At 52.9% G+C, this 13,352-nt stretch overlaps 4 protein-coding genes across 4 annotated transcripts; 2 read left to right on the forward strand and 2 right to left on the reverse strand.

Moving 5' to 3' along the window:
• Positions 1 to 15: 15 nt before the first annotated feature.
• Positions 16 to 1,983, reverse strand: UCRPA7_2709 (putative wd repeat-containing protein; the record flags this gene model as incomplete). Its single annotated transcript, XM_007915298.1, has 2 exons — positions 16 to 940; positions 992 to 1,983. The coding sequence occupies 2 exons, from the start codon at positions 1,981 to 1,983 to the stop codon at positions 16 to 18; spliced, it is 1,917 nt and encodes a 638-aa protein (XP_007913489.1).
• Positions 1,984 to 6,780: 4,797 nt separating this feature from the next.
• Positions 6,781 to 7,470, forward strand: UCRPA7_2710 (hypothetical protein; the record flags this gene model as incomplete). Its single annotated transcript, XM_007915253.1, has 1 exon — positions 6,781 to 7,470. One exon carries the CDS (start codon positions 6,781 to 6,783, stop codon positions 7,468 to 7,470), a length of 690 nt encoding a protein of 229 aa, XP_007913444.1.
• A 437-nt stretch (positions 7,471 to 7,907) lies between these two features.
• UCRPA7_2711 (putative methylthioadenosine phosphorylase protein) lies at positions 7,908 to 8,979 on the reverse strand (the record flags this gene model as incomplete). Its single annotated transcript, XM_007915250.1, has 3 exons — positions 7,908 to 8,308; positions 8,356 to 8,871; positions 8,952 to 8,979. 3 exons carry the CDS (start codon positions 8,977 to 8,979, stop codon positions 7,908 to 7,910), a joined length of 945 nt encoding a protein of 314 aa, XP_007913441.1.
• Positions 8,980 to 9,696: 717 nt separating this feature from the next.
• UCRPA7_2712 (putative essential cytoplasmic protein) lies at positions 9,697 to 12,854 on the forward strand (the record flags this gene model as incomplete). The annotated part of the gene is made up of 3 exons (XM_007915262.1): positions 9,697 to 10,306; positions 10,363 to 12,658; positions 12,737 to 12,854. The coding sequence occupies 3 exons, from the start codon at positions 9,697 to 9,699 to the stop codon at positions 12,852 to 12,854; spliced, it is 3,024 nt and encodes a 1,007-aa protein (XP_007913453.1).
• Between the last annotated feature and the right edge of the window lie 498 nt (positions 12,855 to 13,352).

Here is a 13,352-nt window from a genome sequence, read left to right on the forward strand (position 1 = left end):
CATGAATTAAATGTATTATAATCTCCTGAAGGTGTTGGTGCTTGCGCTGCGGCGGCCATCCGACCGCTTGCGAATCGATTGCGGCTGCTCGGGCGTTTCCTTGTTCTTCTTTTCCGGTACAAATGTTACTGACTTCTCGCCGACCACGTCGCTGTTTCGTGTCTTGCCAATGCGCCCATTCTTCTGTACCCGAGAGCCCAGTGCAGTGTCCTTGCTTCGTCCGCCTTGTTGTTCTGATGACGAGACCTTCATTGAAACTGTAGGCTCCGAGCGAATAGGCTCTTCATCTTCTCCGCCGCTCTCATCACTTGAATCACCACGCCACACCCGATCTTGGTAGTCACCACCTGGTGCTCCCTCCACTTTTGTGCTCGGGTTGAGAGCCTGGAATTCTCTGCTCGTCTCATCCACGGCGAACTCTTCGTCTTCGAAAAGCTTGCCGAAACGGTCGTCTCCGAGGACACCGGCGCTGGTATCCACCTTTTCTCTGTTCTCCTGTCTCTTGATGATTTTATCGGCCAGTTTCTGGTTGACCTTGACTTTCTTGTTGCCACGGATCCTGCTGGCTCTCTCTTTCTCAACACGCTCCTTCACACGCTTCATGCGCTCTTCCTCCCAGACGTAAGGGTTGGCAATCAGCCTAGCCTGTTCGTATAGCTTCGAGGCCACAAAATAGCCATGCATATATGGCCGCAGTAGGTTGGTCTTTCCAATCAAGTGCGCAAGGCTGAGCGATTTAAGCTCAGGCAGTGTCAGGAACTTGTAATTATCATATGTTTCAGTCGGGATCTCCTCTGCCATCTCTTCGACCATATTGTCGAGGAAGGTACACCACTTAGGTGCAGGCCCCAAAGCTGGAATGTGAAAGGAGTGTTGCTGTTTGCCTTCGTTCGCTGTGAGGAGCATGCCACTGTCCTTAACCCATTCAACATGATGGAGGCTAAGTCTATATTAGCGTAGTACGAATGTAAGAATCAAGATGACGACTTACTCAACAATTGGCTCGATCGATGTCCAAGGATCTCCGGTAACTTCGTCGAAAATCTTTATAATGCGCTTATCGCTTGCCAAAATCTTCTTCTCTTGCGATGCGGTCCTCAAATGGATGAGATTTTGTATGGCAAAGCCATAACCATGATCGCGAGTAAGCATGGGCACTGGCCGACGCATATCAAAGAGGGAGACAATTCCCCTGCTTGTGCCCGTAGCTAGAGACAATCCTGTGGGGGAGAAGTCGAGTGCGGTAACTTCTCCGTCGTGGTTCTCAAGAGTGGCGACTCGGGACTTGCTCCTCGAGTCCCAGAACTCGACTGTTCCCCGACTTGTGCCGAATGCCAGCAAATTGTGACTTGTGTCAGCAATTGCGGCTGTGTTGACACAGCCAACGTCGACGCTTCCTTGAAGTCCAATGTCAACACCATCATCTTGACCCACGTCAACTTTGTAAGAGTTCATGAATCTCCCCATCTCCAAGTTCAGCCGGAAGACCTCCCCACTGCCCTCACCATCGAGGCCAGCAGCAGGCACCAGAGCCTCAGCGGAATGGCGATCGTAGACAACGTCCCGCCCGTACCTAGGTATCCTTACTTCGTAGTGACATCCCATGGGGGTATGGAGCTCGAGTTTTCGGTCGGATTGCAAATGCAACGATTTACTGTAATCGGCGCCTAAGAGCACAAAAGTGGTGTTCAGACTCGTGGTGTGTCTGGCAAAGGACAGGGAGAGCTGGTCGAGGGAGTGCACGTGTATCTGGGGCTTGTATGTGCCCGTCGACATGGCCCAATTCCCATCCTCGCTGACTCTGACACAGACGCTGGCCTCCTCGAACTCAAAGTCCTGGAGCAGCTCGACTCGGTTGGCGAACTCGGGGTCATTCTTGAGACTTCTCTTCCTCCGCCTTGCAAGCCAATCTGGAAGGGGCCGTGCGGTCGAGGCGCCGGCGATGGTGTATACGGGCACCAGCCCGGGAGTTGTCACTTTCATCTCTGAGCAAACATGTGTGAGTGAAGAGAAAGAAAGAATTTCACGATCCGGAGTGTCGAAAATGGCTGCAAATGGAGGGGACTCTTTTGGGTGCAAAGAAAAAAAAGTTGACGGAAGCTTATCGATAAGACAAGAGACTGGAACAGCGGTGGGGCATCTTGGAGGACAGAATGGAGAGCTAGCTCTGTTAGGGCCGATTTAGGGCGGACCATTACGTGCTGAAGGTCAGTGTAAATGCGACCATTGGCTCGCTGTTGCCAGGACCTATCAGAGGGTCTCAATCCCTGCTGGTCAGCGAACTGCTCAGCCGTTCGGGGTCTTTGGCGGGCCAGGCCACTGCTGGCTTACCTGAACCCGCTGGGGCTGGCCCATCGACTAGCCCGAACTCCATCCATCCCAGATCCAGCTTTCCGCGCTCAGTCGCATTGAACATCGTCAACACTTCATCCTGCCGGCCACGAGGCTTACTACTACCGAAGAGAGCTACTAGCACCTAGCTGGCGCTTTCAAAAGGCGCACAGTCGCCAAGACCTCTGTACGTCTTTACCTCAGCAGACCCTAGCTTCGAACGACGCGTGTATTGTCGTGCGCCTCGCTTCGATCGACTGTTCGCTTGCAATCTACCGTCAGTCCCGATCCCCGGGCTGCTGAGATGGAGTCCGGCAGCTCAGCAGTTACAACAACAGAATTTTGCTACATGTTACTTCAGGCCTCCGGAGACGGTGCACACTGTGGACAGACTGGGCATATCCCGAGGTCATCTCCAGCTCGCTGGGAGCTTGCTGTATAGTGGAAAGATACAGCCATACAATCTGGGAGGGGATACCTGTGCCGGGGCCGCGTCGCCTCTGACGCGAGCTGGTCGACATGGACGCCGGGGAATATGATACTAATGCGCTATTAATTGTACGCACCTGACCCATACATCAAGAGGAAACAAAGTGCTGACTCTTCACTGTTTTACAGAATAATGTCTCGTCGATCGCTTTCAAGGTCTACGAACCAATATCTCCGCAGGCTTCGGTTTCCGGCGTTGAGAACACTTTGAGGAACAGCGGACACTTGGTTTATGGCGATTCATCTCGGCGAATAGTCTGGTGCTTCTACCTCACGGGCAAGGATGGATCAAGGCTGGGCCAGTCAGGAGAGCCTATACTCACCGCTGAACTCAATGTCTGCGGCTGCAAGCTTCTGCTAGTCGAGGAAGGAACTTTTGAGCCGACCAATCTGTTGAAGAGTCGACCACCTGGGGCCAGTTCTATCAACACACCAAGCAGCTCATCGTCAAGCAATTCTGCCTTGGAGACGACCGCACGGAGTGGGCAACCTTTCGGTGCCCCTCCGCCTCTGCCAACTGCGAATAGTGCAGTGGACGGGGATTCCAAGACGGGTGTTCTAGTGCCATCGGACGCGAAAAGCTACAGTGCTACCCCTGTGAAGGGGATGTACGAGTACTTCATATCGTCCGTGCTTTCAAGCCTCGCTTCTTTATTCTCGGCGAGGACTGGTGCGATACCGCTCAACTCACGGTCTCTGCTTCTTCCAGCATCTTCTACTCAAGACGCCGATCAAGCGCGCTCGACTGCGAAAATACTGACTTTTAGAATTTACGTGACAACAGCTGGGTCGCTCGTTGTTAGTCTTCGATTAGCGACCACAAAAGCCCTACTCTCCTCTGCTGATAGTCTGCGTTCAAATTTGCTCAGTCCTGGGACTGTGGTCTTTGCCGCACCCTTAGGAGTATTTGGGACCTTCCAAGGTATCACAGGTGGTGAGTACCCGTCACTGGATGGCAGCGCTGTGCCGTCACCAGATACGCAAATCACACGCTTCAGACCTGAATCGAATGAGAAAGCTGCTCAGTGGCGCAGTATGTGCTCGAGATTGTTGGAAGTGCGTGGAATACCGTCAGCCATCATCAGTAACTCGAGTTGGCTCTCATTACAGTTTCTACGACGAAAGCCACTTGAACAGAAATCAGACGGCAAGAGAACACCTGTAATCAGTACCTCTTCGAGTATCCTATGGCCTTCGGTGCTGTGCTTCAGAAAAGTGCCGAGGAAAGGGCAGTCGACGTACAGCATTACGGAAGGAGTTTGGGCGGGTGTGAACGAGACATTCGATCCATTGGATAGTGCAAAGATGTGGTATCTAGGGAATGGGGAGAGAGAAGAGACTCTGGCCAAAAGAAAGAAAGAAAGAGAAGCAGCCCCGTCACGCGATGGCGCCGAAAACGAGAACCGTTCGCAACACCCCAATGGATACTCACCGTTGGCTCTTCGTCGGGCAAGCAACTCTGGCGCCGCCGTTGGTGCTATGTACCCAACACCTCCAGATGGCGTACAAAACCCGGTTGGAGTCACTCCATCATTCGATGGGAATGTCTCTAGTCCAGGCAACCAGAATAACACAGCAGCAATCGCAGATCCTGACGTCAATATGACTACAACTGGCGGCTCTGGCGAAGTCTTTGCGGATGGATGGGATGGCAACGATACGAACGAAGGGAACGAATCCAAAAGGGAACAAGGCAATGGCCAGTTTCTCATACAGGGGGAGAACCTCTTCGGCGACATTGGCGAGGATATGTTTTGTGACAATGACATTACCGATGCCGACTTCAACTTCTTTGACGAAGAGCCCGGTTCTATGGATGTCACTCTTTCCGGGATGCCTGATATCGACACTACATCAGGGCCACCCGCAAACGCTGGGCACGAGCTTGATGATTTCACACAGAAAAATGTGGAGGTCGAAGACATCAAGATGGACGATGTTCCTGCTTCGCCAGTTTTCGCCAAGCCTGAACTGAAGCATGCAAGAAGCAGCCTCATCGATGACAACCGCCAGGAAAATATCCCACCCCGCCCATCAAGTGGAATCAAGAGACAACCGAGTCCATTCAACCCGGATACAGTTTATAAACGAGTAAAGGCCTCACTCGGGGCTTTCAATACGAACAAATCCGTGGCAGTGAAAGCGCCTCCGCGTCGTGGTAGTATTTTTGATAAAGTTGATTTCGATCCTTCTTTATCTCTGTTTAATAGCAAGTACCAGGATAGTGGACGGTTCGACTGTCATTGGGATGCAGAGAAGGAAAGCAAGCACCACCCAGAGCCCACAGAGCCTCCAACAACACAGTATTTCCGCCGACATGGAAAGGGGCGAGGCAAGCTGAAGGATCTTCCATCTAATATGGGCGCTCTTATAGCGAGAATTACTGGTGACCTTGAGAGCAGCTCTCTTCATCACAGCCCTGGGAGGCTAGATGAGGTTACTTCAGATGCAGATGAAGTCAGCCTTGTTTCGGACCAGGATGACAGCAGCGACTTTTCAGACGAACCATCATCTCCAACCAAGTCCAGTGTCGTCAGACGCAGACGTTTTGAAGATGATCGAGAGTCATTAGCAACATCTCTAAAGGATATGGAAGCCTTGGAAGATTCTCCCGGACAAAGTTCAGTTGATCTATCTAAGATCACGAACAACGAATCATCCGAGATATCCATTCCGGAATATTTTGCCGAACCTGAGCCCACCTTACAACACGTATCATTCTCGGACGACGATTTCATGACAATAGCTCAAATTCTTACTGAGCAGGTCGTCTCGGGTCGTCTGAATATTAGTGGCCTCAATTCTGATACAGAAATTTCTGGGAAGATGGAAAGCCGCCGAGAATTGGCAACCGGCATACGAAACTCTCTTCAGGTATTGCAGAGCATCCTACCACCTGCTTTGACCGATGCTGTCGAGTGTCAGTTTCGCCCATTCATCGAAGTGCAGGATGTTCCTTTGATCGGGCAGCCAAGTCGCATGCAACCACGACCGCCTGGAGGTGTAGAGCAGACACGCCCAGCAATGTTCCAAATACCCGCTCCGCACGTTGAGCTTCGCCGTCACGACACCAAACTCTCGGTACTGCCGTCTGCAGTGGGATTTTGGGAGAGCCTTGGCTTGGGACCTTCTCAGGGGACGAAAGATGTTCATGCCATTTGCGCCTTTCCGGCTTGGGACGGACTCTCAGATAACGCCAGTATATTCCTCGATCGCTTGCGTAGTGTTTATGAATCTATGAAATTAGGCAATTTTGACCGACTACCGTCCTCGGCCAACATATCAAATGGACTTGTTCCTTATGAGGCGGATCAAACAACTGCGTCTCCGAGTTCGTCGACTTCGCGTTTTGGATCTGCATTGATAGATCAGATGGCGAAACTTGCCCATACACTCATCAATCTGTCTGTGGCAGCGAAGAACTTTGTCGTGTACTTTGTGTACATCCCAGACAGCCCGGCGTCGATACTTGAGTCTTGTGCTGCCTTCCAGCGTCTCTTCGAGATGTACAAGAGGGCCTTGGCAGAGAAGAAAAAAGCCGTGCAGAACGAATTAACTCTTCAATTGATTCCTGTGGACTACCTCGCCACTGCTATATCGATGGCTATCCCTCCGCCGGCAGAGCATGTCAGACTATGCCTCGAAACATACGATCGCTGTACACTGTTTGGAGGTCCGATGCCATCTCCGTCTATTGTTCTTGAACAGCCATTACCGAGAATCATAGACTTTAAATTGACGACAAGCCCGTCTGCCAACCTTCTTCAGGAGAACTCCTGCATTCACATTGCTTATGCGCAAAGTGTGGATGAACGATGGGTCACTGCCGCCTGGACAGACAACTGTGGTAGCAAGCAGATGACTGCGTCTTACTGTCTAGGACGAAAGGGAAAAGCTTTATCGACCCCTCTGGCTGATGTTGCACATGAAATTTGGGAAACAACGCACGACCTTATTTCTATGTGGAAAGTTCATTGGCGGATTGTTATCACGAAGTGTGGGCCGATGGACCAGCAGGAGATCGACTTCTGGATTGCCCTTGGGCAAACCGAGTCTAAGGCTTCCATCAGTCTGACCCTGGTAACAGTCGATACGAACCCGTCTCTGCAGCTGATTCCGCCTACGGTCAAGCTGCCCGCAACTGCGTCATCTGTCTTCTATACGACTCCTGTTTCTACCCCACAAGCCTCTATCGTATCCCCGGAACAGAGTGGCAATCCACCAACACCTATGGGAGGTGCTGCAGCTACGAGTGCTACAACACCGGGCGGGGATAACAACGCCACGGAAGCAGACGCAGAGGCCACCCTTGTTGACATCACGGACACCACCTGGGGCGCTGTTGTCTCCCATAGGCTGAACAACTCTTCATCCCTAGTAGAGCTCAACCCTGCTCTTGCAAGTGGCTATCTCGTCAAGCGTGGTGGACCACGAACCGAAGACCCCCCTGTAGCAATGGAAGTCAACATCGTCCATAGTGAAGGCAACCCACGGGTGTACGAGCTGCTTCTGCGGGAGATGCTCACATACTTCAGGGGCTTGGGAACCCTTGCCCGGGCAAGATCGGTCGTGGATAGAGAGACGGATGTTAGGCCTTGGCACGTTGCCGCCGCGGAAAAGGGGGTCCATGCACTGTACCACTTGATGTGAGCATCAGAGAACTTGTTTTCTGGCGCCAAAGCTCCTTCCATTACGAGCAAGGGCGGCTTGGTGTTTGGCGCATGAGGATGGCCTAGAGAGTATTTGTTGGCTTTTATGATATTGTAGGATACCACTTGACGCCTGCATTGATTACGTTATGATCATTGATGAATCGAATACAATGAACTGCTTCCAAAGTCCTTTATAGGTTCTATTCTCTTCGTAATGTGCTTCTTGCTAGGATTGTCTCCTCCCGGCTTCCCAGAAAGCCATAATTTGCTCTATTTTGAAACTCCAATTTCCCAGTCTGTCTATACTTATCAAGCAGTTGATGCTCGATTCATGGACGCTTGCTAAAAGTATTGCAGGACAAGTCATCACACCCTGCAGCGCTACCTCTAATAGCATGCCATTATCCAAAAATCCAACAGCAAATACAACGCACTCTAGTCGAAGAACCCAGGGAACAGGTACTCGATCCTCTTGACGGCCTCTGGGCTGCGGCCCTCGGGCTTGGTGATGTACTTGGCGGCCATGGTGACGCTGCCGGCCCAGTGCTTGGCGAGGACGACGTCGCTGTGGTCCTGCTTGGACAGCTCGTCGAGGACGGCGCCGACGAGGCGCTTGGCGTTGACGCTGTTGGCCTCCATGTACTTCATGACCATGGCGACGTCGACGTCCTCGGTCGTGTGCCAGCAGTCGTAGTCGGTCGCCATGCAGATCACCTGGTAGGCCAGCTCGGCCTCGCGCGCGAGCTTGGCCTCGGGCAGCGTCGACATGTTGATCACGGAGCCGCCCCAGGTGCGGTACATGTTGGACTCGGCGCGCGTAGAGAATTGGGGCCCCTCTGTGAACGGGCTGTCAGTTATGTCGCCGTTTCCTGCAAGTTCGCACCGCTAAGGCAGAGTGTCTCCTTACCCATGACGATAACCGTGCCTCCCTCATGAAGCGTGCTTCCCACACCAGTCATGACGGTCGCGCACTTCTTGACCACGGCGGCGATCTTGGCATCAAAGGGGTCCGCAAAGCCGACGTGGCCGACGATACCGTCCTCGAAGAAGGTGAAGGGGCGGATGCCCTTTGTGCGGTCGATGACCTGGTCGGGGATGACAAAGTCCATGGGGCGAATGTGCTCCTGTAGGGAGCCAACGGCGCTGAAGGCAATGACGGTGCGCACGCCGATGTGACGCAGGGCAGCGATGTTGGCGCGGGCGGGCACCTCGTGGGGAGTCAGCTGGTGGTGCAGGCCGTGGCGGGCCAGGAAGGCGATGGGCACGCCGTTGTGCTCGAGGATCTGGATCGGCGCCGAGGGGAAGCCCCAGGGCGTCTCTGGGTTGATGGCCGCCACGGGCGTGTAGCCATCGATCTTGGTCAGGCCGGTGCCGCCGATGACGGCGATATGGACGGGCCCTGGGCAGCGGAGGCATTGGTTAGCATGTTGTGGCTTATGGCGAGGTGGGAAGCGGAGGATGAGGGTATCGCGAGCTTACGGTCGAAGTGGTCTGGGAGAGAGGCCATTGTGTCCGCGTATCTGCTGTCAATGTATAGCTCTAGATCGACGATTTATGACACAAGATGACTTCTTCGAGAAGCGTACAAGAAGTATGAATAAGACTTATATACAAGAATGGAACTATTAGAAATCCTCTCACTCCTTTCTGGCGGCAGTCAGCATTCGGTGTACGGCGTAGCCTTCAGTAGTCGAAAATTTTACCCCGCGATTGCGCCTAAACTTGCCTTATCGTGATAACCATGGAGGGGCATCTTCTTCGAACGCTGGGCACTTGCAGGGGTCCATGAGGTGCTGAAAGGCGCTGCAATTGGTTGGTGCTTACTGGTTCTCACGCCGTAGGTTAGCGTGCAGAAGCCCGTTTCCTACCTAGGTACCAGCCTACCGTCAAAAATCCTGACCAAGCTGTACCCACAAATTTCCATGCAAACCGGGCTTGCACCTCAAGACGACTTGAAGAACGCTATCAAGTCCTAGAAAGAGGTCGACACGCCGTGAAAGGGAGAAACACTACACTCTCTGGAGAATAAGCAGCTGCAAATTTGCTTTTTCAACCTCCTACAAACCCTTTTCATCCCACTCTCATGGTCGTCGCCCTGGCTTGGTCTTTTGTTCTGCTCATCTCTTCATCTCATCGACAACAGCTCTCACATCACCTAGCTGTCCAGCTATAGAACGGTAGTGCGAGCATAGAAGGGCTTGTTGCCTCCCAACCGTCTCTCAAGATGTCGCCAACTGCAACAGCTATCGACCAGAGTCTCGATGTCCGGCCAAGCTCCGGTTCCCGTGAGACAATCGAAGAGCGATGTTTCTGTGCTGCTCTCATATGTCTCGAGGGCCACTACACAGAATCCCCTGCCATGGGGCCCCTCACAACAGCCAAGGTCACAAGCATGGTGTCGAGGACATTGGAGAAAACTCACGGCTTCAAGGATGTTCGCGAGGCTCTGTCAAGAAACGTCGCGATCTGGATATGGCTGACCAGGATATTTGCTGCTGCCATTCCGAACCTGACCACTCGTTCCGTTGGGCCCTTGTCGAGCTTGAATGACCCCGAGAAAGGTGTCACTCCCCAAGAGAGCACGGCTCTCATCATCAAAAACTACCAGAGCTTGAAAGATGATCTTCAGATACTCAACAAGCTCATGCACATCGCGCGAAACCTCCTCGTCACCACGGAGCCCGAGGTACCCCAGGATCTATGTGCTGCCGTGCACTTCGATCAGATGGTTTATCAGACCATCATTCTTTGTGTAAATGTCACGTCGAAGGGATACGACGGTGAGATACTGGATGATCAGTCAAGACTCAAGCTGAACGACATCACCGATCTATGTGAGTATTCGAGGCTCACTTTTGACTTGTAAGACATATTCTAATATTGAACGTAGACAAGAAGATACTCGTGACGTCTTTGCAACAGGCGCACAACTGGACCGCGAAGAACGACAGGAATAAAATGTCATTCTGGTTTGACGTGCTCTTCGACGATGACGCAGCTCTTGATGATCCTCAAGACGGCCTGGGCGACGGATCTGGCTTCCGGATAGATGTGGCCAAGACAGAAGTGCAGCACTGGCTAGAGCGGAACTCTACAATGTGCGACACTGCTAGGCGCCTTCTCAAGGACTATGCCGAGAACCATTCCCACAAACCGCCGGGAACTCTGGCCCCAATATCCCCATTGGCGTGGAACTGGCTGCCTGAAGGCACCGTCAAGGTCAGAGCAGATGATCCGAAGGATACTGAGAAGATTAATCCTCTATGGAAACCTGATGAGACAGACAAGTTTGAGCAAGATAAGCGGTATGGCCGTGTGTCTCGGGAGGTTGACATGTGGTGGGTTAAGGCACGAGACGCAAACTTCGATGGCTGGGTGGTCCCCATGCCGTCAGTCGAGTTTGCCCAGGCACGGACTGAAAACTGCAAGACGAATCTCAACCATCGATATTCGCATCATTTTCGGGATCATGATCATGATTACGACCATGACCACGACAATGAGCACGATCACCATCATCATCACCATGACCATGACCACGACCACGACCATGATCATGATCACCACCACCATCACCATCACTATCACGAACATGATCACGAGCATATCCATATCGAAGACGGCGAGCTTGCTCTTCCTGGGGACTACGCGCATGACTATGTCGACGATTTGGCGGATGAAGACGATGTGGATGATGATGAGTCCTACGGAGAGGGCCCGATGACCGGGCTACTCACAGAGGTTCCCAACATTCTGGATCCCAAGCAAATTGAGGCGCTACATATGATCGTGAAGTCCTGCATCTTTGACGCAGCCGGGAGCGGTTGGACTCGCGCGGGAGAAAACTTGCAGAAGACGAGATGTAGGATGTTTCTCGCCCTTGACTGCGGCAAGAGCCTCCTTCGCGAAATGCTCGTTTTCATTGCAGTCTGGGAGAAGGATGAGCAGTCCCTGATCTTCCAGATCACGAGCCAGATTGTTCAAGCAATCCATCACAGTGCACTTATACCTTACGCTTGGAACTCGCTACGGATTCCTAAGGATATCATCTCACCTGCTCAGACGGTACTTCTTCGACTCGTCAGCTCCATGTTCCGTGATCGATCAAAGAACCCACCGCCCGAGGAGTCTAAAGAGAATCTTGCAGCCGTCAAGCTACTTCATTTCTTCTTCAGCTCCTTTCGCAGTCGCATAGTGCCCGAGTGCGTTGCTCTCATGCATCTACAAGGTCAAATTCGGAACGAACAACTTGACCCAGCGGACTTCCCCGTGGACACCTGGGATATGGAGCGAGCCAAAGATGGGCTGGCGCAGTTCCTCGACTTTCTCGCAGCGGTGACTGACGATTACGACCTTCGATCGAAGCTGGTCGAATGGGAAGCTGTTTACGATCTCTTGGCACTGCTACAGGGCTTGGAGACTGGCGTTGCTAAGAAGGCTCTTGTTGAGCTACCGAACCGTTCTGCCAACCGCTCCACTGACTCTAACTCATCCACGCCCATCGTCGAACGACCTTATGATGGCAGCGCGGATCATCCGCCTCCACCGCCACCGCCACCAGTTCAAGATCCTGCCTACAAGTTTCCGTGGGCTGGTATCAAGGGTCAGATCTTGCAAATATTAGCTTCATTGCTACAGCCACCGCCAGGCCGTTCGAGTCCTGGCAATCCGGAGGTCCAGAAGCAGGTGTTGAAGCATAAGGGCATGGTAGCGCTTCTGAATTGCTGCTCATATGATGACAACAACCGCTACGCACGAGAGAGGGTTCAACTATGTCTCAAGTGGCTTATGGACGGCTCTGAGGAAGCTAATCAATTCTTGCGCAATCTGGTTGCAACTGGCCCGCCACCGACTTTGCAGCCTCCTGCAGCCCCTGCTGGGGCGGGCCCGTCAGCGGCAACCACAAAGCTTCGTATCAATGGGGTGGATGGGGAGGTGAATGTTCAAGTCCGCTCAGCTTCAGCCGTAGAACAGAGTGGTGCCAGCGGAAGTGCGAGCAATGTGGCAACGGGGCCTTCTCCGAGCAGTAGTAGCAGCGCTCTCGGCCAGGTGAACGCATCTCAGACACAAATGGCACCGAGGAGCCGATCAGAGGAGCTTCTGCGTGATATTATCAACCTGGCCGACGAGGCTGCGCGGCTCGCGCTGGGCGAGAACGGGGACGAGACGGAAGACGAGGAGTTCATGTGAGGCTTTTGCTCATCCGGGGTAGAGGAGAGTCTGCAGACACGAGGATTCTAACGTGTGGGCTTGACCCCCTTTAGGGACTGCGTCATGAAGCTTACTGAGCGACTCAAGGCGGAAGGAATTGACATCAACCTGCGGGACGTGCTGGAGGTCGACACGGATCCTAAGCTGCGGAATCTGAGGGATAAGGTGTAGCCAACCAACAGGCCAACCACGCTGTGATGGGATCATGGCTAGAGGGAGAGGTGGATGGAAAGTCAAGAGGGCTACCCAAAGGAAGATAGCTGAATGGAATAATCACTAATCATGAACGACCCCCCATCATCATCATCAACTTTCTAGCAATGGCAAGTGACCTGCGGGCACCCACCACGGTCCATTTCATAGCCGCTTCAATTCCTTTGCCGTGTTTGTTTGAAAGACAAGAGTCTCTACATTTAGTAGGCTATCGTGCATGCATGGTCGTCAGATCTTACCGGAGCGGCGGCTTAAGTAAACAAATGAGACCTGGAAGTCTCCGGTCATGTGAAGGGCCGCCTACCTGGACAGAGCCGTGGCGGCTCATAAGCACATGAGAAAGACTTAAGAACCCAACTACGGAGGATGACGCAGAATACAGAGCCCCGGCGCCAATGGGGTAGCACTGTGGGGTTCGAGCAGGGGGTCACCCGAGCACCCCAAAATCTGCACCGG

The sequence above is a fragment of the Phaeoacremonium minimum genome (genome assembly GCF_000392275.1).
Source record: "Phaeoacremonium minimum UCRPA7 unplaced genomic scaffold PA7_03_scaffold_184, whole genome shotgun sequence".
In the NCBI taxonomy this organism is placed as follows: domain Eukaryota; kingdom Fungi; phylum Ascomycota; class Sordariomycetes; order Togniniales; family Togniniaceae; genus Phaeoacremonium; species Phaeoacremonium minimum.